Source organism: Enhydra lutris, unplaced genomic scaffold (assembly GCF_002288905.1).
Source record: "Enhydra lutris kenyoni isolate GAN:26980312 unplaced genomic scaffold, ASM228890v2 scaffoldscaffold10, whole genome shotgun sequence".
Classification (NCBI taxonomy): Eukaryota; Metazoa; Chordata; class Mammalia; order Carnivora; family Mustelidae; genus Enhydra; species Enhydra lutris.
This window is the reverse complement of record NW_019154094.1, coordinates 40,841,672-40,860,509: the sequence shown is the minus strand read 5'-3', so window position 1 is coordinate 40,860,509 and position 18,838 is coordinate 40,841,672. Positions and strand designations below refer to the sequence as shown.

The window sequence follows — 18,838 nt, the reverse complement described above, 5'->3', positions numbered from 1 at the left end:
TACCTATTACAGGTAGTTACTGGCTCAGTCAGTTAAGCATCTGACTTTGGCTCAGGTCATGATCTCAGAGTCCTGGGATCAAGCCCTGCATCAGGCTCCCTGCTCAGTGGGGAGTCTGCTTCTCCCTCTCCATCTCTCCCTGCCACTCCCCCTGCTCGTGCTCTCTCTAATGAATAAATAAAATCTTTAGGGGCACCTGGGTGGCTCATTGGGTTAAGCCTCTGCCTTCAGCTCAGGTCATAATCTCAGGGTCCTGGGATCAAGCCCCGCATCGGGCTTTCTGCTCAGCAGGGAGCCTGCCTCCCCCCCCTCTCTCTGCCTGCCTCTCTTGCCTACTTGTGATCTGTCAAATAAATAAAATCTTTAAAAAAAAGTAAAATCTTTTTTCTTTTTTTTTAAAGTAAAATCTTTAAAAAAAAAATTCTGCATGTTAAAAAAGACTACCCATTAAAATAGCAAAGAGTTTATGACACAAATGAGATTACTATTATTGTTGTTGTTATTCCTGAGGGTAGACTAGATAAGTGCAAAGGAATAAGCAAATGACATGCTGATATGTGAGGTCCTGGGAGTTTAACAAGACAACAAAATCCAGCTAAAAGGAGCGACAACCCTCAGATCCCATATAGAAGTAGAAGGGTGGGTTTAATCAGAGTGGATCTGAAGTTCAGCCTACTTTGGAATATTCAGTCCACTATGGGCATCTCTGGTGATAGCTGAAGTGGACCAAAGGAGCCAGAGTAGAACTGTGGCCCAGAACCTGGGCAAGGGAACTGCCCACACTCCCAGCCTATGAGCCACTGTGGACAGATCTTCTAAGTAACTGTACAGAGCACATCTTTCTTCTATGCTCTCAGTTCTTACCCGGTGTTTTCTAAAACTGAAGTCGAGGAGCGGCATACACTGCTTCAGAAATGCTTCCACAAAGAGGCGCCCGTACTGAAGAAGAGGAGAGACAACTGGTGATGACCTCTACTGAGGTCTTTCACATGAAGGGCCCCCACCTCAGGAAGCAGAGCATCACCCAGCCCAGGAGTTTTATTTTCTTATTTATATATATATATAAGAAATAAACTGGGAAGAGTGCAAAAGGTTAATTTGGAGAACATAAGCTTAATGCAAAAACTAAATGGGCCTGTTAACTAAGCCTCAGAGTTAGGCAGACTTTTCTACCCTAGACACAGCCAATGGGCAGGGGCCTTGCTCAATGTAAGAAAGGGGCATAGAAAACAGGTACACCAGCTGTCTGAGAACCACTTACTTCCCAAAGGAAAAACTGTGTAGAGCTGAGGAAGCATATAACCAACTGCCAAATTTACCAATCAGATAAATCACTGCCCCTACTCACTCATCTTCTGTACTGGCTCCAGGGTGGAGTAAAGAAGAGAGGAGCCAGGGATAACAAGAATGGGGAGCCATCTACTTGAAGGAACCACAAGGAGATGGAAAGACACATTCTCCTCACAACATATCCTAGCTCCTAACCCAACATCAAATCTAGGCCTAATCTGGACTCTCTCTTTGGGAGAGAAGTTGGGAGATTATCAGGATACCAGCTTCCACATTCATGAGGCCAGCCATGGGCTTTAAAAAGAGGAATCAGGGGTGCCCGGGTGGCACAGTCAGTTAAGCATCCAACTCTTGATTTCAGCTCAGGTCATGATCTCAGGGTCATGAGCTCGAACCCTGCATCAGGTCCCACACTCAGAATGGGGTCTAATTAAAACTCTCTCCCTTTCCCTCTGCCCTTCCGCCCTGCGTGTGTGCGTGCTCTTTCTCGCTCTCAAATAAATAAATCTTTAAAAATAAATAAAATAGGGGTGCCTGGGTGGCTCAGTGGGTTAAGCCTCTGCCTTTAGCTCAGGTCATGATCTTGGGGTCCTGGGATCAAGCCCCGCATTGGGGGGGTCTCTGCTCGGCGGGGAGCCTACTTCCCCTGCCCCTGCCTGACTCTCTTCCTACTTGTGATCTCTCTCTGTCCAATAAATAAATCTTTAAAAAAAAAAATATATATATATATACACATTTAAAAAATATATATATATACATTTAAAAAAATAGAAATAAATAAAATAAAGTAAAATAATAAAAAGAGGAATCACCTACCACTCCTTCCTCCCTCTTGCCTGGGAAGGGATGGCAATGAGTGAGCTGTCCCGAAGCTACTCCCCATAGTTCTCAGACTCAGACCAAAAGTTTTCAAACTCAGAGGAAAAGTTTTCCCACACTAGTTATCCCACTAGTGTGGGAAAAAAACATATCCACTATCTTTTTTAAATGACCACCCGTTAACACAGATTCTGAAAACTCTGGCTTGTAGGGCAAAGTATTAAGCAACCCCTTTCAGCTGAGGCCATTTCTAGAAAGATCCACAGAAAAATAGATACTAAAGAGGACCAGGTCAACCTCTCACCTTCAAACATACATGTAGAACAGGACGGCTATCAAATACCTGGAGACACAAAAGATAAGAAACCAAAGCTGAGGTCTGCTCCTTTCAGCACCCCCAGCCTCTTCCCCATTGTGCACAGTACAGCTTTTGGTATCATAGAGAATTCTAAAATGAAGAAGGCATGTCAACAATTAAATTAATTATGAAACAGAATAAAGTAATCACTATCACTGAGGTTCAAAAAAAGGAATTAGAGATTATGCTGAATGAAATAAGTCAAGCAGAGAGAGTCAATTATCATATGGTTTCACTTATTTGTGGAGCATAACAAAGAGCATGGAGGACAAGGGGAGTTAGAGAGAAGGGAGTTGGGGGAAATTGGAAGGGGAGGTGAACCATGAGAGACTATGGACTCTGAAAAACAATCTGAGGGGTTTGAAGCAGCAGGGGGTAGGAGGTTGGGGGAACCAGGTGGTGGGTACTGGAGAGGGCACGGATTGCATGGAGCACTGGGTGTGGTGCAAAAACAAGGAATACTGTTATGCTGAAAAAAAAAAAAAAAGGAATTAGGGAAGCAAAGAAGAGTAAGAAATTGATTCTAACAGGATATTAAGAAGATGGCATTATAGGGCGCCTGGGTGGCTCAGCTGGTTAAGTGACTGCCTTTGGCTCAGGTCATGATCCTGGGGTCCTGGGATCAAGTCCTGCATAGGGCTCCCAGCTTAGCGAGGAGTCTACTGCTGTGACCTTCTCCCCTCTCATGCTCTCTCTCTCTCTCATTCTTACTCTCTCAAATAAATAAATAAACAAAACCTTAAAAAAAAAAAAAAGAAGAAGAAGATGGCATTATAGAAGTCCAAACCTTGATGTGAAGCCTTAAGGAAGATGGATGAGAAGTGGAAAGGAAAGAGAATGATATTCTGAGCTGGGAGAATAGCCTAGCAAAATCATGGAGTGGGTTAGAGTACAGTGTGTGTTTGAGGGATAAAGAAGGCATTCAGAGTTGGAAGAAAGAATGGGAATGTACTTGGGTCACAGAGGACCCAAGATAAGGTGAGAGCCATTAAATAGTATTGTGGCACAGACACGGATGGAGAAAGGAAGAGAAGGAAAAAGACACCACCTAGGGATAGAAGGGGTTATCCAGGATGGGCAGAGGGTCAAGGAAAGAAGACAAGTGAGAACAGGTCCCCCAAGGAAGGGAGGGGAAACGAGCAGGGAGAGTCCATTTTGGAAGCCAGGACCCTTCTCGGTTTCTGTATTTAGCTGGCGAGGTGGGTCAAGGAGCCTACACACTCACTCACCTTTATTAGGTTGATGAGGATACTGAAGTCTCGAACAGCCATATTCCAGTAGAGGAGCTTCTCCTCATGAATCTGGGGGCAACCAAATATACAGGTACTTCTGAACCAGCCAAGTACTTCTCTTACTGTATTTCCACTAATATATGGGTCCTAGATTACATAGCTTTTCAAAGATTAATTTAAGCCAATTATTCTCTCAATGAGATGTTACTAGTGTAACCCACAAGATGGTTCTAAGGCCTGCACAGGGTGCCTTATAGAGAGTTTCTAAAGAGGACTCCTTGTCAGTAACTGACAAGTAGGAAAAAGCCTCTGCAACATACCTGCTGGTGATTGGATCCCTGTGGCTTCTCTGATCCCTATGCTCTCAGCAGTCTAGCTCAGTCCTGGTTAGCAGGCAGTAGCACAGCATCTTAAATAAGCCTGCTCCCCTCATGCCAGCTCACAAGCAGCAAACTGCTGGGCATGGGAGGCTGCGACCAAAGACATTTTTTCCAGAGTTGGGGCTTATGGAGCAGTCTGAGCCTTCCCCTGGGCAGTAGCCAGGAAATATAGAGCCCAATCCTCCCTCAAACTGGAACAAAAAGAAATTAAACCAGGAACTCTTTGAAAAAGAATTCTGAATCTCTCTAACTCAAAGGAAGTAGCTTAGAAGAAACTCTGACCCAAGAAATAAAAGATGCAGCGGCTTCCTAGTAACTAGGTCTACCTCTTGTGGTGGGAGTATCTGACCTACCTGTTGTGAGTCTGCTGCGGTACCAGCCTGAAGACCCTTTACTGTCTTTTCTAGTTCAGCCATCATCACACGGAAGAAAATGACAAAGGTGTGCCTAGAAGACATACATGTTTATACAACGATGACTGGTTAGAAAGAACTTCCAAGAAAGTCAAGAAACTAAAAGTCATTTCCTTCTCCGCCTCTCAGAATTTCCTTTCACTAGGGTCCACTGTTAAAGGGTGGGGGAGTGGAAAGGATTCATTAAGGAGCCCAAGAAAATGACCTGTCAAACAATGGAATTAACTTTATGAAGGGAGACCATGTAGTGGCATGGGAGAGCTGTGAGGTGGCAGTAAGAAGATCCAAGTTCAAGTTCCTAATTCCATACTTACTGTCTGTGTAAGTCTGAGTAAGTTCCCCTCTAATGCTCATTTTCCTCATCAGTACAACAGAGATAATAACACCCACCTCACAGAATCGCTGAAAGGGTTTAATAACATGGGGAATGTTGAAGGTGCTTTACCTACTTTGTATGAGACAAAACCCACTGAGATGTGTGTGACCAGATACAACCATCACTTTATCCCAAGATGGTTAACGATATTAGAGAGTCTCACTTCGAAAGGATGAAAATACTAACATGAAATGTTTGGTGACTAAATCTTTGTCTTTTAAGACTCTACTGAAAATTCAAGCCTCACTAAGGTCCTTTCACATGGGCTGGCTGAGAGCCCCTTGAAAAGAATGCACAGAAGACATTCTATGTGTTGAATGAATGACTGTTTCTACCATCTGTATCAGAATTCGATGAAGGGTGAGGTAGTTATTTGGAAACGACATATATTGGACAATGTGATTCTATTCTAATTAGGGGAAAAACTGGAGGAGAGAACTCCCTTACCTGTTCAGGGTAGGGAATGTGGAAGAAGATGCATCTTTAGGAGAATTGATCAGTTCTGGGACACCAACTCCAGCAATCTCCTCTATGGCCTTCAGAACACTGTTTGTATGCTCCAGGTAAATGCTGCATTGAGAGCCACAGGAATATAAATACATGTTACAGAATTCCTAAATGAAGAATTCTTTCTTGACATATTACCAAGTACTTTGCTTTATCTATTTATTATTTTAAAGATTTTATTTATTTAGAGAGCGCATGTATAGGTGTGCCCATGCAAGCAGGGGGAGCAGCAGGAGAGAGAGAAGAGAATCCCAAGCAGACTCTGCACTGAGCATGGAGCCTGACACGGGACTCAGTCTCATTACCCTGAGATCACGACCTGAGCCAAAATCACGAGTTGGTCCCTTAACCACCCGAGCCACCCAGTTGCCTTAGCCAGTCGTTTTAGCTTTAAAAAAACTACTAGCATTTATTTTAAAAATTTTTTAAAAAGATTTTATATATTTAAGAGAGAAAGAGAGAGAGAGAGCATGAGCAGGGGAAGGGGCAGAGGGAGAGGAGAAGGAGACTGCCAGCTGAGCAGGGAGCCCCATGAGGGGCTTGACCCTAGGACCCTGGGATCATGATCTGAGCCTAAGGCAGATGCTTGACTAACTGAGCCACCCAGGTGCCCCTACTGTAATTTATTTTTAATAAAATGAAGATTCCAGGTAATTATCAGGAGGTAAAGGAAATGATGTTTCAATTGGATATATAGTTTGACACTTTGGAAGTGATGGATGAGTCTTGGATATATAGTAGGTAACAAATAATTACCTAACTCTAACAAGGCAAAACACAACAGCAGACTCCTCCACTTCCTCCAGCAAAACACAACAGCAGACTCCTCCACTTCCTCCAGCTAGTCAGGAACTAACTGACAGTATAAAATAGAACCAGTGGGGCGCCTGGGTGGCTCAGTTGGTCAAGCGTCTGCCTTCGGCTCCAGTCATAATCCTGGGGTCCTGGGATCGAGCCCCACATCGGGCTCCCTGCTCAGTGGGAAGTCTGCTTCCCCCTCTCCCTCTGTTGTTCCCCCTTCTTGTGTTGTCTCTCTGTCAAATAAGTAAAATTTAAAAAAATAAAATAAAATAAAATGGAACCAGAAGGTCTTATGATCCACATATTCCAAATTCTGTTAATTTATTAATTTATTCCATTTTTCTATTCAAGTATAATTAACATGCCACATTATATTAGTTTCAGGTGTATAGCATGATACAATTTTTGTTTATTTCAAACCTACTTCTTCGTTTCCAAGTTCCCCTTAACCATGGCAATTTCTCAGTCTTTGACCATGTGAGAGATCCCAACAGTGGCAAAATGGTCTATTTGGTTCATGGAAAGAAACCGAGCCTCTTACCTGAGCAAAGTATGGAGCTGTTCAGTAGGGAGGCTATTCTTCTCTTTCTCCCCACTTGGCCACACCCGACAGAGGAACTGTCTGGCCAATGAAGCTGTTGAGAAATAAGACAAATACCTCATGCATGGAAAATTGACTATACTCTTGTTTTTCAGGTTCTTGGGGGATGATTAATGAGCAAAAGGATTTTTTTTATATTTACTCTGAAGTTCCTAGTCTGACAATTGCTCCACTGGTCCCTCTACCAGAAATAAACCTGTTTGTCTAGGACACAATGCATCCTACAATCTCACCCTGCCCTAACAAACACACAAACATGAACTGAATAGACACACACTGCTGGGCATTAGGAAAACCAATCTTGTTCCTCTTGGGCAGATCAATAAGCCATGCTCATCTTAAAGAGTCATACCAAACCCTCCCCTTTTATTTTATTTTTTTTAATTTTTATTTATTTTTTTTTTTTAAAGATTTTATTTATTTATTTGACAGAGAGAAATCACAAGTAGGCAGAGAGGCAGGCAGAGAGAGAGGAGGAAGCAGGCACCCTGCTGAGCAGAAAGCCCGATGTGGGGCTTGAACCCAGGACCTGGGATCATTGACCTGAGCCGAAGGCAGCGGCTTAACCCACTGAGCCACCCAGGCGCCCCAAACCCTCCCCTTTTAATCAACAGGAAATAATAAAAGGTTTGTTTTGCATTTTCTTCTTGCTTTCTGTGTGTGCTGTCAATTAGGACATATAATTAGTCAGTTGCATTCAAAGAGCTATAACAAAAAGTAGTTAAAGAAAAAGATCTGAATAGGTGGCTCAGTCAGTTAAGCATCTGCCTTCAGCTCAGGTCATGATCCCAGGGTCCTGGGATTGAGCCCTGCATTGGGCTCTCCTTCTCCTCCTAGTTCACACTCTATCCCCCATCTCTGTGTCTCTCTCAAATAAATAAAATCCTTTAAGAAAAGAAAAAAGATCAGAAACTGGGCCCAGCCTTTCTTTATACTTAATCAAATCTTGATTTCTCCTTTCTCCCATTTTATTAACCTAGCAGTTTGTGTCTCTTTTTGTCAAATGTCTCAGATAATTTATGAAAAAGGACATGAATTAACAGAAGCCAAACAGAAAATTAGCTAGACAACTGAACTAACCAAACTCAGACTAAGCAGTACCAGCAGAGATCAGTCATAGCTCCTTCTTGGGAAAATGTCCTTCTTGATATGGCAAAAGGGCACATCCACAGTTATGGGGGGTTTTACATATAAAATATACAAGGTCCTAGGAAGCCCTAAGTTTATAAGCTTGACTTAGTTATTAATCCTATTCATGAAGAAAAAATAAAAAAGAGGATCTGGGCCCATCACCAATTTTTCCTTTGTTCTGAGCAGGAGCTGTAGATTTCTCCAAAATGACCATCAGAAGTCTGATGAGATAAATAGCACACTGGAAACTCGGAATGCTGTGAGAGAAATTCTGCAAGTAATTGAAGCTCTGTCTGTAAAGGAGACAAGAAAGAAGAGAAAAAAAAAAAAGATATGACAAGTATTACAGATATGTCTAAATACATGAGTTGTCTAAGTTCACTTGTGTATTTATTGGTCTAACCAGAATTCTCCTCATTTTCAGGTGTTTCTGTGGCCACCTTCTATCAAGACCATGATAGCACACTGTAGCCTTGTATGACGAAAGCCAGGGCAGAAGAGAGCCCAGGGTCTGGAATGCTGGCCTAAAGGGGTCATGTATACCAAGATACCCAAAGAAGAGTTTACACCATGCTTACATGAGCAACCCTGGACAAATTATTTGCTCTTAAAGCCTAAGGCAACACAATGAGAATAAAGTTTAAATTCTAGGTTTATAGGGACAAGTGAAAGGAAACTATAAGACAGAGAAAGCAAAGCTTTTAATAAGTGTACCATATATAGTCAGCTTTCAATGCACTGAAATAATGGGAGATAGGGAGTCAAAACTAATCCAGAACTGTAGCTAAAATAAAACTAGAGTGTACTCCCCTGATTGACTGTGGGAAGGAGGTCAAATAATTTTAAAAGCACTTTATCTAAAATGAAGTAAGGTCTTGCCCTATACGCCGGGATGATAAGCACTAACTGCAGACCCAGAGATAGTGTAAAGAAGGAGAAAGAAAGACGAAATTACTCTGGTTGAAGCTGGGGCAGGAGGCTGGAAGCCATGCCTCTTAGATTTCCTTCTCACCTCCCTCTTCCACTGCCTTGGCCTCAGCCTAGGCTCCTCTTCTTTTAAGACAGGGAGGAAATCAGTGGTAACTACTGCTACCTAATTACCTGATTCTATTCAGAGACAATAGGTTTCCAGATAATCAGGAGTCAACTACAGGTCACTAGTGTTTTTGACATCATTACCCGAAAAGGCCAACTTTACAGGAGGCAGATTGCCAAAGATTTAGTAGGATTTATTCAACAGTTTCTAATGTCCCAGGATTTACTGGAATACATAGATGAAAAAGCTCATATGATTGAGGAAAAGGAGCTGAAAACATCAATTTCCCTCACTACTACTGAGAGACACCCAAGTGATTTCCAAGAAATCTTGCTAATCTTGTTTCAGTTTTTTGGGACAACACTCTGGAATATGTAGTCTGACCTACCTGAGCAATTCCTCCAAGGACTGGTCAGGTTCTCCTTGCTTCAATCGGTTTGTAAGGACCTCAAGAGCTGAGTACAGTAAATTATGATTTTCAGGCTGAAAAAATCCACTCCTAAGGGAAAGTCAAGGTAAAATGGTTGAGCTTAGTTTTAGAAAGATTGCTTAGACAGCATGTGAGGATCCCTGCCTCCAGGCTATAACATCAATAAGTCAATGGAGGCAAAAGGAGAACTACAGCACTGGAAGTACCCAGGTAACCAACTCAGTCACACACTGCAAGGTGAACGGCACCTGAAACAGTCTTTCCTTAAGGGCCTAACAGTCCTCCCTAGGTTTATTTTCAGGGAATAAAAACTCTCCTTCATTTGCTACATTTTAGAGACATCTCTGCCTTCCTCCCCAGAAAAACCAGAAATCATCAATTGTTAAATCAGTACTGATTCTGCAGAAGGTGCTCAATAAAAAACTTACTCCTTCTTCCCTAAGTCTTGGCGACTCTATCTTCAGATCTCTTTCCCACTGTCCCTTCCTTCCCAAGCTCAGGCAGTCTCTCTAACCCAGGCCCTTAGCATCATCACACATGTATGGATCACTGAGACACCTTTTGACTGGTCTTTCTGCATCCCCTTCCAATCTATCTAGCACACTGCTGCCAAAAGAATTTTCCTAAAACACTGATTTCATTAAACCCTGCCTCTGATTATAAAACTCCAGAATTGCTTTTCTGTACAACATTCAAACTCTTTGAGCCCCTAGATTTTCTACTCCTGTAGAAATATTTCCACGTCACCAGTGGTAGTCCTTCTGCCTTTCAACAAATGTATTCTGAGGGTCTATGATAGGTCAGGATTTTGGGGGGTGGGGTGGGGGAACAGCTTTATTTATTTTTTTAAAGATTTTATTTAGGGGCACCTGGGTGGCTCAGTGGGTTGGGGCCTCTGCCTCCGGCTCAGGTCATGATCCTGGGGTCCTGGGATCAAGCCCCGAGTCGGGCTCTCTGCTCAACGGGGAGCCTGCTTCCTTCTCTCTCTGCCTGCTTGTGATCTCTGTCTAATAAATAAATAAAATATTAAAAAAAAAATAAAGATTTTATTTATTTATTTGACAGAGAGAGAGATCACAAGTAGGCAGAGAGGCAGGCAGAGAGAGATGGGGAAGCAGGCTCCCCGCTGAGCAGAGAGCCCGACTCAGGGCTTGATCCCAGGACCCTGAGATCATGACCCAAGCTGAAGGCAGAGGCCCCAACCCACCAAGCCACCCAGGCACCCCGGGGAACAGCTTTATTGAGATAGAATTGACATACAATGAACTGCACATATTGAAAAGTTGATCAGTTTGATCAGGTTACATATATAAACCCATGAAATCATCACTGCAAAGAAAATAATGAACATACCTATTACCCCCAGGAATTTCCTTATATTCTTTTGAAATCCATCCTTCACTCCTCCTACTCAGTGAGAGGCAATCACTGATCTGTTTTCGTCGTCAGTAATAGATTATATGCTTTTTCCTAGGATTCTATATAAATGGAATCAAATGCTACATACTCTTATGGTCTTGCTTTCTATTCAGTATAATTCTTTTCTTCATCCACGTTGTTGTGTGTAGTATTCCACCATATGAAAATTTGTTTATGCATTTACTAGTTGATGGACATTTGTTTCTAGTTTGGGGCTATTACAAATAAAGCTGTTATTAACATTTGTGCACAAGACTTTGTATAGACATATGCTTTCATTTCTCTTGAGTAAATACCTAGGAGTAGAATGGCTGTGTTGTATGTTAGGTGTATGTCTCACTTTTTAAGGAACTGCTAAACTGTTTCAAAAGTAGGTGTACCATTTTACATTTCCATCAGCAGCACGTGACAGTTCCAGGTGTTCCATGTTCTCACCAATATGGTAAGGTAAGTCTTCATAATTTAGCCATGTTGTAATTTTAACTTGGAATTCCTTAATAACTAACACTACTGAACATCTTTGCATGCCATCCATATATCTCCTTGATGAGGCATCTGATCAAATCTTTTGTCAGGCACTGTTTTTAAGTCCTGGGGATAGAATAATGATTGGTTTCAGCTCCCATGGAGCTTGTGGTCCAGCAAGGAAGATAGATGAGTAAATAATTACAATAAAATATGGTAAAGGCTTATTGTAAGAGGATACCAGAGTATTAGGAGAAAACTGGGAATTAGAGAGGTAGGAAGGAGGCTTATTACCTGCCTTCGGGGTCAGAGGAGATGCCTCTGAGGAACCGAAGTTTAAAGCCAGATCTCAGAGATGAGTTAGAAAAGACTGGTGATCAAGGAGGGTGGGGATCCAGGTAGAAGAATGAGTATGTGCAAAATCTTCCAGATGAAAGCAATACAGGGTACTGAAATTAATTCAGTATAGCTGGAGGGCAGAACATAAGACAAGTGAAAGAGCAGGAGCCAGATAATAAAAGGTGTTAGAGAAGCTAGGGGAAAGAGTCTGAACACAAGAAAAACCCAAGGACAACAAGGACCAAAGTTGGGATAGGATTTGCATTGGGAAGACCACTGACTACATGTGAAGAAAGGACTGAGGGACAGCAACTGGAGGCAGAGAACCAATTGTGAAACTAAGCTCGTCCAGGTGAGAGATGATGGGAGTCTCAAAGTAGTGCAGTAGGAGAGCAAGAGATGGCTATTTAGATGTTATTTAAAAAATAAAATTAACAGGATTTGGTGATCCGATGGGGAGAGAGAAAAGGTAGTGGGTAGAGAAAGGGACAAAGAACAACTACTGGTTTCTGGCTCAGACATTGGTGGTACCATTTATGTAGCCTGGCAAAGCTGAAGGAGCTGTGGTAAGGATGATATCACATTTTGGATATGATGTGTCTGAGGTGTCAATGACACATCTACGAAGTGTTGAGTAGGCAGCTGGATATAAATGCCTTTAACCAGAAGATAAATTTCAGCACAAATTAAATCTTGGGTGAAACTGCCCAGAAAGCCTGTACAGAAAAGAAGAGCCAGGGCCTACCCTTGAGGAAAAAAAAGCATTTAAGGGACACAACTCCCTCGTTTCTACTTTCACCCATGCCATGCCCTCCCAACCATTCCTTTACCGTCCAAAAGGTCATCTATACTTCAGGACCCCATGAAATTCCATTGCTTCCACAAAGTATTTCTAAATACTCTAATTCAAAATGTATTCATCTCTTTAACATATAATCTGGAATTTGTCTACAAGTTGTTAATGACATTTTTAAAAAAGATTTTATTTTTAAGTAATCTCTATATCCAGTGTGGGGCTCCAACTCACAACCCTGAGATCAACAGTCTCAAGGTCCACTGACTAAGCCAGGCAGGTGCCCCAGTAACAATTTCTTAAGTAACATTTTCTCCAGTGTTATTATGGAAAGAAAGGCTGCCACAGCAAACCTGGCTAAGAATCAGATGGCCCAGTCTGTTACAGGTTAACCATTATCAAGTCACCTAATTTTCAAATGAGTTAATAACCATGGCCATATAAGACACAGAGGGTACAAGATCAAATGAAATGATGCAGGAATACCCCAAAAAAAACACCCCAAAAAGAACAAGCACATGTTTACGTAAGACATTGTGAGCTTTTTCTTTCTTTTCTCTACCTCAGTGCCTTGGGGCCTATCAGATAAAAGCAAGTGCGTACTTGATTATTTCTACCTACCACATCCTCCAAAATACTCACCAAGCAAAAAGCCCATGAAAAATCTGCAGTAGCCTCTGATAGCACGAAGACATTACGTGGTACTCCTGAACTTTCATTTTTGGGCCGTCAACTACACCTTGGTTCTCAGCAGTTAAGCACTGAAAAGGAAAAATGTTTTTAGGACCGTTGTTTTGGCAATTGCCCTAATTTTTCCTTCAATATTTCTCAGCCAAAAATGAAATCTCTTATTCACTTAGTAATTTCTAAATTTTTCCTTTTTTTAAAAGATTTATTTACCCATTTGAGAGAGAGCACATGTACGCATATGAGTTGGGGGAAGGCAGAGGGAGAGAATCTTCAAGCATATTCCCTACCAAGTGCAGAACTCTATGCAGGCCAATCCCAGGACCCATGAGATTATGACCTGAGCTGAAACCAAGAGTCAGACACTCAACCAACTGAGCCACCTAGGCATCCCAGTAATTTCTAAATTTCTATAATGTTAAGATAGGCTGCTGACCTGAAAATAGTTGTGAATGTTCTCTAGATGGTTACACATTGGAGCCAGCAGTTGAACAATATTACGAGCAACTTCTTGAGCAGATCTTTGATGGAGATGTGAGAATCCGATATTCCGGTTTCCTTTACTCTATAATAAATTCAGAATTACTGGGGAAGAAAGTGCTGGATAGCTTAGAGTTTGTTAAGGAGATTTGTCAGACCTGGGTCACGAGGCAGAAGTGGACAGAAGAAATTGGTTGCTTGCCTAAAACTCTATTCTGAGAGAGGGATCTTGCTCATCTTCAAATTACCAAGAGGTTGCCTTTTATAGAGTATAAAGTATTTGATTGAGAAGTACAGACCCATAATTACTAATTAAATAAAGCTCACACAAAAATAGAAATCATTTAGGCTGATAAAAACATCGAGCAAGTAGTGAATACAAAAAAAATCAAATAACTAGATATATTAATGTTTAAATGTTTACACTAAAACTTTCGTGTTCTGTTGTCAGCATCATCCCACTGCTTCAACAGATGCTATATGCACATTTGTACATTTATACACATATGAGATTCTGGCCTTCTCTAGATAGCCAACTACTACTTTACTGAGGCTTGGGTACAGGCTTAGTTTGGGAGGGTTTTAAATGCAAAATCCCAGTAAAGAACAGGATTCAGAAATGCTCAGGAAACTTGGAAATATATATCCTGTTTGAGATGGTTTTGATTTCTGTTTCAGAGTTTCTTTCTAAAGCAAGGTGAATGGGCTCTGGAAATGAGGCTGGCACCATCATTGTGATCCAACATGATGCCAGAGAAAGTGACAAACTTGTTCATTAGACCTCCTTGTTTCCAAATTCATTAAGGCCAGGACTTGTGCTTCTGCCTATACTAACCTTGAGGAAGGGGATTCTCCTGGCAACAGAAGGTGTCAGCATATTCTCCAGTTTTTGGGAGAGATCTTCCAGCAAGAAAAGCAGCTCAGGGGGCTGAAGTTGCACAATTTCTGTAGCCTGTTACAAGGAGGAAAGAAAGGATAATTCCAAGCATATCCTCACCATCTTTTTGAAGGAGCACATTTCAGGTTTACTCTTCCCAATGGGTGAAGAATCTAACCATTCCCCAAAAAGGGGGAAATTTCCCCACCTCATATAAATGGCTGTTGTGCTCTGTCAACAAATCAAAAAGTCAAGCACTCCCAAAGTACAACAAATTTTATTAAAATAGGAATCCAAGTGAGTATAGTTTTAGAAAACATACTTTCTTTTTTTAAGATTTTTTACTTATTTATTTGACAGAGAGAGAGAGAGAGCACAAGTAGGCAGAGAGGCAGGCAGAGACGGGGGTGGGGGGAAGCAGGCTCCCCACTGAGCAGAGAGCCTGATGCGGGGCTTGATCACAGGACCCTGAAATCATGACCTGAGCCAAAGGCAGATGCTTAACTCACTGAGCCACCCAGGCGCCCCAAATACACTTTTTTTAAAGAAAAGGTTTTATTTGTCAGAGAGACAGAGAGAGAGAGAGCACACACAAGCAGGAGGAGGGGCAGAGGGAGAAGCAGGCCTCCTGCTAAGCATGGAGCCTGAAGCTGGACTCAACCACAGGACCCTGGGACCATGACCTGAGCCGAAGGCACCTGCTTAACTGACTGAGCCACCCAGGTATCCCAAGTATGTGACTCTTGATCTCAAGGTCACGAGTTCAAGCCCTATGCTGGGCCTACAGTTTACTTTAAAAATAAATAAATGAATTAAAAAAAGTGTTGTTTACCTTAAAACAAAAGATGATGAGGATGATTATTCATCATTAGTGTCACTATATATGAAAGCTCTGGAAGCCAGAGTCCACCTTCTCTCAATGCTTTGATGCTCTTTTTACAATAAGAATAGAGCTGAGAATTTTTTTTTTAAAGATTTACTTATTTATTTGAGAACAAGAGCAAGAGTGCACATGCATGAGAGAGCAAGTGAGTGTGCAAGCATGAGTAGGAGGGGAGCGAGAGGGAAAGCAAATCCCAAGCAGACTCTGTGCTGAGCCAGACTCAGGGCTGGAATTTATGACCCTGAGATTGCAACCCAAGCTGAAACCAAGAGTCAGATGCTTAACTAACTGCACCACCCAGGCATCCTGGGCTGAGAAATTTTCTGAAACAAGATTAAATTCTAGGATCTCAGCTCTGTGACTTACTGCAGTGTGCATTTCAGTATCTAAGATGAACTTGGTCACAAGCCCACAATGCAGAATAGAGAAGACCTCAATGTCCAGTTCTCGGAAAAAAGCATGGTAACTTTGTAGTGACACTGATGTCTTTTCTTCTTTCCCTTTGAACTCCTGGGAAGAAAGCAGCAGCAACCAAAAGTATAAACAAAGATTCTATAATAACCTGATTTTTCAGAAGGACCTCAAAGTACAATTATGCATTCATTTTATGAAGATATTACCTTTTTAGCAAATTACCACCTTCCTTTCACCAAAGTCTCTAATATTCCTGAGACAAAAGCACCTAATTTAAAATTGAGATATGGGTCACATATCAAAACCCTTGGCTGATTTCCTTTTAAGTATGAACTACTAGACAAACCAAGGTGTTATGGCATGGTAGAGAAAACAATGAGTTGTGGCACCAGACCAGTCTGGCTTCAAACCTTGCTCAAGCCTTATTAATTGTGTGACTGTGGGCAAGTCACTTACCATTTCTGAGTCTTAGTTTCCTTACCTATTAAACATAGATATTACTACCAATCTTGGGTTTTTTTTTTTTTTTAAAGATTTTATTTATTTATTTGACAGAGAGAGATCACAAGTAGACAGAGAGGCAGGCAAAGAGAGAGAGAGAGGGAAGCAGGCTCCCCGCCGAGCAGAGAGCCCGACGCGGGACTCGATCCCAGAACCCTGAGATCACGACCTGGGCCGAAGGCAGCGGCCCAACCCACTGAGCCACCCAGGCGCCCCACCAATCTTGGGTTTTAGGAGATTACAGGAACTATACAAATACACAATAGTAGCCAAAAACCAGAAATAATTGGGATCCACGTGGTTTAGGCAATTTCACAAACATATAACTTACTCTGTGATTGGTCAACTTACAGGAAAAAGGTACTACTGTTTATTGATTATCAAAAACTGTCCTAAGCATTTCATGTTATCTCAATTGATTGAGAAGTTGATAATCTGGGATTAGAGGGGGAAAGAGGCTAAAAGCAGTATATCTAAAATTAGGTCTTAAAACAAAATTTGATAAATGCTACGAGAAAGAATTCAAAGTACTGCTGGGGTATAAAAAAGGAGTGACACATTTAAGAAAATGACTAGCAAAATCAGTGTGTTGTAGTAATAAGGACTAAGAGTCTAACCCTAACTCTGCTACTGGGAGAATCACCCCAAAGCTGAGGAGAGTTCGTCTGCCTCTCTTTTCTCTAATTTCTCTCTGTAAAATGCACAGTATGATGCTGGTCCCTGTTAATCTTTTTTTTTTTTTTTAAAGATATAAAAAAAAATTTTTTTTTCTTTTTTTTATTTGACAGAGAGAGAAGAGCAAGAGAGGGAACACAATCAGGGGGAGTGGGAAAGAGAAGCAGGCTCCCCACTGAGCAGGGAGCCTGACGAGGGGCTCGATCCCAGGACCCTGGGATCACAACCTGAGCGGAAGGCAGACACTTAAAGACTGAGCCATCTAGGGGCCATCTAGGTGCCCCTCCCCTGTTAATCTTACTGTATTGTCACACGACCTTCATGGAAACCCATCATTTCAGTACCTTTTCCAGCTGGCTTCTATTAGATGGTGTAGGGTCACATTCTGAACTGTCCTCTTTTGAAAGTGTGTCAGGAGAGGATGTTTTGCTGCCATCTGCTTTCCGTTTTCCTCCTTTTGTTTCAAAAACAGAAAAGTGACCCCAGTAATCAATTATCATGTTTGTTAACTATTACTGCCTTTAGGAAACAACCTGCTGAAGAGTACCTAGGGTAGAGGAGGTAATTTTATAACGCTGCATTATAGTTCATTTTATAACCGTGCCAAAGAAAGAGTTCAATGACATTATCTCTCCAGTTACTGAAGCCTTGGTGCATATGACCTCTTATGTTAATTCAGTGACCTGACCCTCCTATGGAGACTCAGAAGAAGAAGAGAACATACCTATCTTTCCTTGTTTTCTGATTTTTGCTGAAATAGTAGCAGAAGTAGGAGGTGTTACATCTAAAGTTTCCAAGTCAAAGTTTGCAAGGGGAGGAACATAGTCTGGGGTAACTGGAAAAGAGAGGAGACAGAAGCTCAATGTATACCAACCACATTATCACTGTTAGAATATCACCTGATTGGTTAAAAATTAATTTTCAGAACTACCAAGTACGGTTGAATGCCTGCAAGATACATTCAAGTTACCTGACATTAATTGTTTTGGCATAGCAAAATGATCAGAGATCACTTACAAGAATATCATATTAAATGATTATGATGAAATAAGATAAAATCATTCTAAATAATGATATAAAAAATATCCAAGCAAGTAAGGACTAAAAATAAACTAATCCTTATTACAAATCTAAAGATATTAATATTTGGTCACACAGAAGTTTATTTTACACACAATTACATAGATGAGGGCCTGGGGGGTGGGTTCCTATGTTTTCCCCAGAAAATCTATCTAGCACTTTAAAACAACAAGTTTATTTAATAGTCAGAGGTATTAAGAGACCTGTCAGCTTTACTCCTGGTTCATAACTATGTTCAGGAAAGCAAAGGGCACTGAAAGTTTGACTTCTAAAGATGAAAAGTTACTTTACAAAAGCCCAACCAATGCTTTCCATTTTTTATTTTCTTAAGCAGCAAGATTTCTTGAAGGTAACAATGGGACGAAAATGGATGTATTCTTCCTTGTTATTGTTGTCGAGCAAATATTTTCTTGTCCTAGATGAGTAGGGGATGGCTATCAGTGAGCTTGGCTTAAAAGTAAAGTTCTCGGGGCACCTGGGTGGCTCAGTGGGTTAAAGCCTCTGCCTTCGGCTCAGGTCATGATCCCAGGGTCCTGGGATCGAGCCCCACATCGGGCTCTCTGCTCGGCGGGGAGCCTGCTTCCTCCTCTCTCTCTCTCTCTGCCTGCCTCTCTGCCTACTTGTGATCTCTGTCTGTCAAATAAATAAATAAAATATTAAAAAAAAAAAAAAAAAGTAAAGTTCTCTATCTCCTCACTGCCTTCCTAGCAAAGGTACTATAATAGGATACTTTCCTTACCTGCTAAGTACTTTTCCAGGATTCTCTGAAGCTCCACAATATGTTTTAACCGGGTGAGCACCTTCCCCTTCATCTCAGGTGGTGTTTGCTGGCAGAAGGCATTTACAACCTG

The 18,838-nt window shown here is 41.6% G+C and overlaps 1 protein-coding gene across 4 annotated transcripts in view; it reads right to left on the bottom strand.

Moving 5' to 3' along the window:
• The window catches only part of LOC111144112 (Fanconi anemia complementation group D2), a 60,299-nt gene that overhangs the window by 4,820 nt on the left and 36,641 nt on the right, over nucleotides 1-18,838 (bottom strand). For 3 of the 4 annotated variants that reach the window (XM_022498248.1, XM_022498251.1, XM_022498249.1), the window contains 15 exons: nucleotides 18,727-18,835; nucleotides 17,632-17,742; nucleotides 17,252-17,361; nucleotides 15,684-15,827; nucleotides 14,393-14,509; nucleotides 13,514-13,642; nucleotides 13,033-13,151; nucleotides 9,333-9,443; nucleotides 8,071-8,201; nucleotides 6,718-6,811; nucleotides 5,316-5,438; nucleotides 4,433-4,526; nucleotides 3,697-3,768; nucleotides 2,414-2,452; nucleotides 865-939 (listed from right to left, as the gene is read on the bottom strand). In XM_022498248.1, the coding sequence (XP_022353956.1) occupies nucleotides 865-939; nucleotides 2,414-2,452; nucleotides 3,697-3,768; nucleotides 4,433-4,526; nucleotides 5,316-5,438; nucleotides 6,718-6,811; nucleotides 8,071-8,201; nucleotides 9,333-9,443; nucleotides 13,033-13,151; nucleotides 13,514-13,642; nucleotides 14,393-14,509; nucleotides 15,684-15,827; nucleotides 17,252-17,361; nucleotides 17,632-17,742; nucleotides 18,727-18,835 (1,578 nt within the window). The remainder of the gene's footprint in view (nucleotides 1-864; nucleotides 940-2,413; nucleotides 2,453-3,696; nucleotides 3,769-4,432; nucleotides 4,527-5,315; nucleotides 5,439-6,717; nucleotides 6,812-8,070; nucleotides 8,202-9,332; nucleotides 9,444-13,032; nucleotides 13,152-13,513; nucleotides 13,643-14,392; nucleotides 14,510-15,683; nucleotides 15,828-17,251; nucleotides 17,362-17,631; nucleotides 17,743-18,726; nucleotides 18,836-18,838) is intronic. The other variant, XM_022498252.1, reaches the window with a different exon arrangement.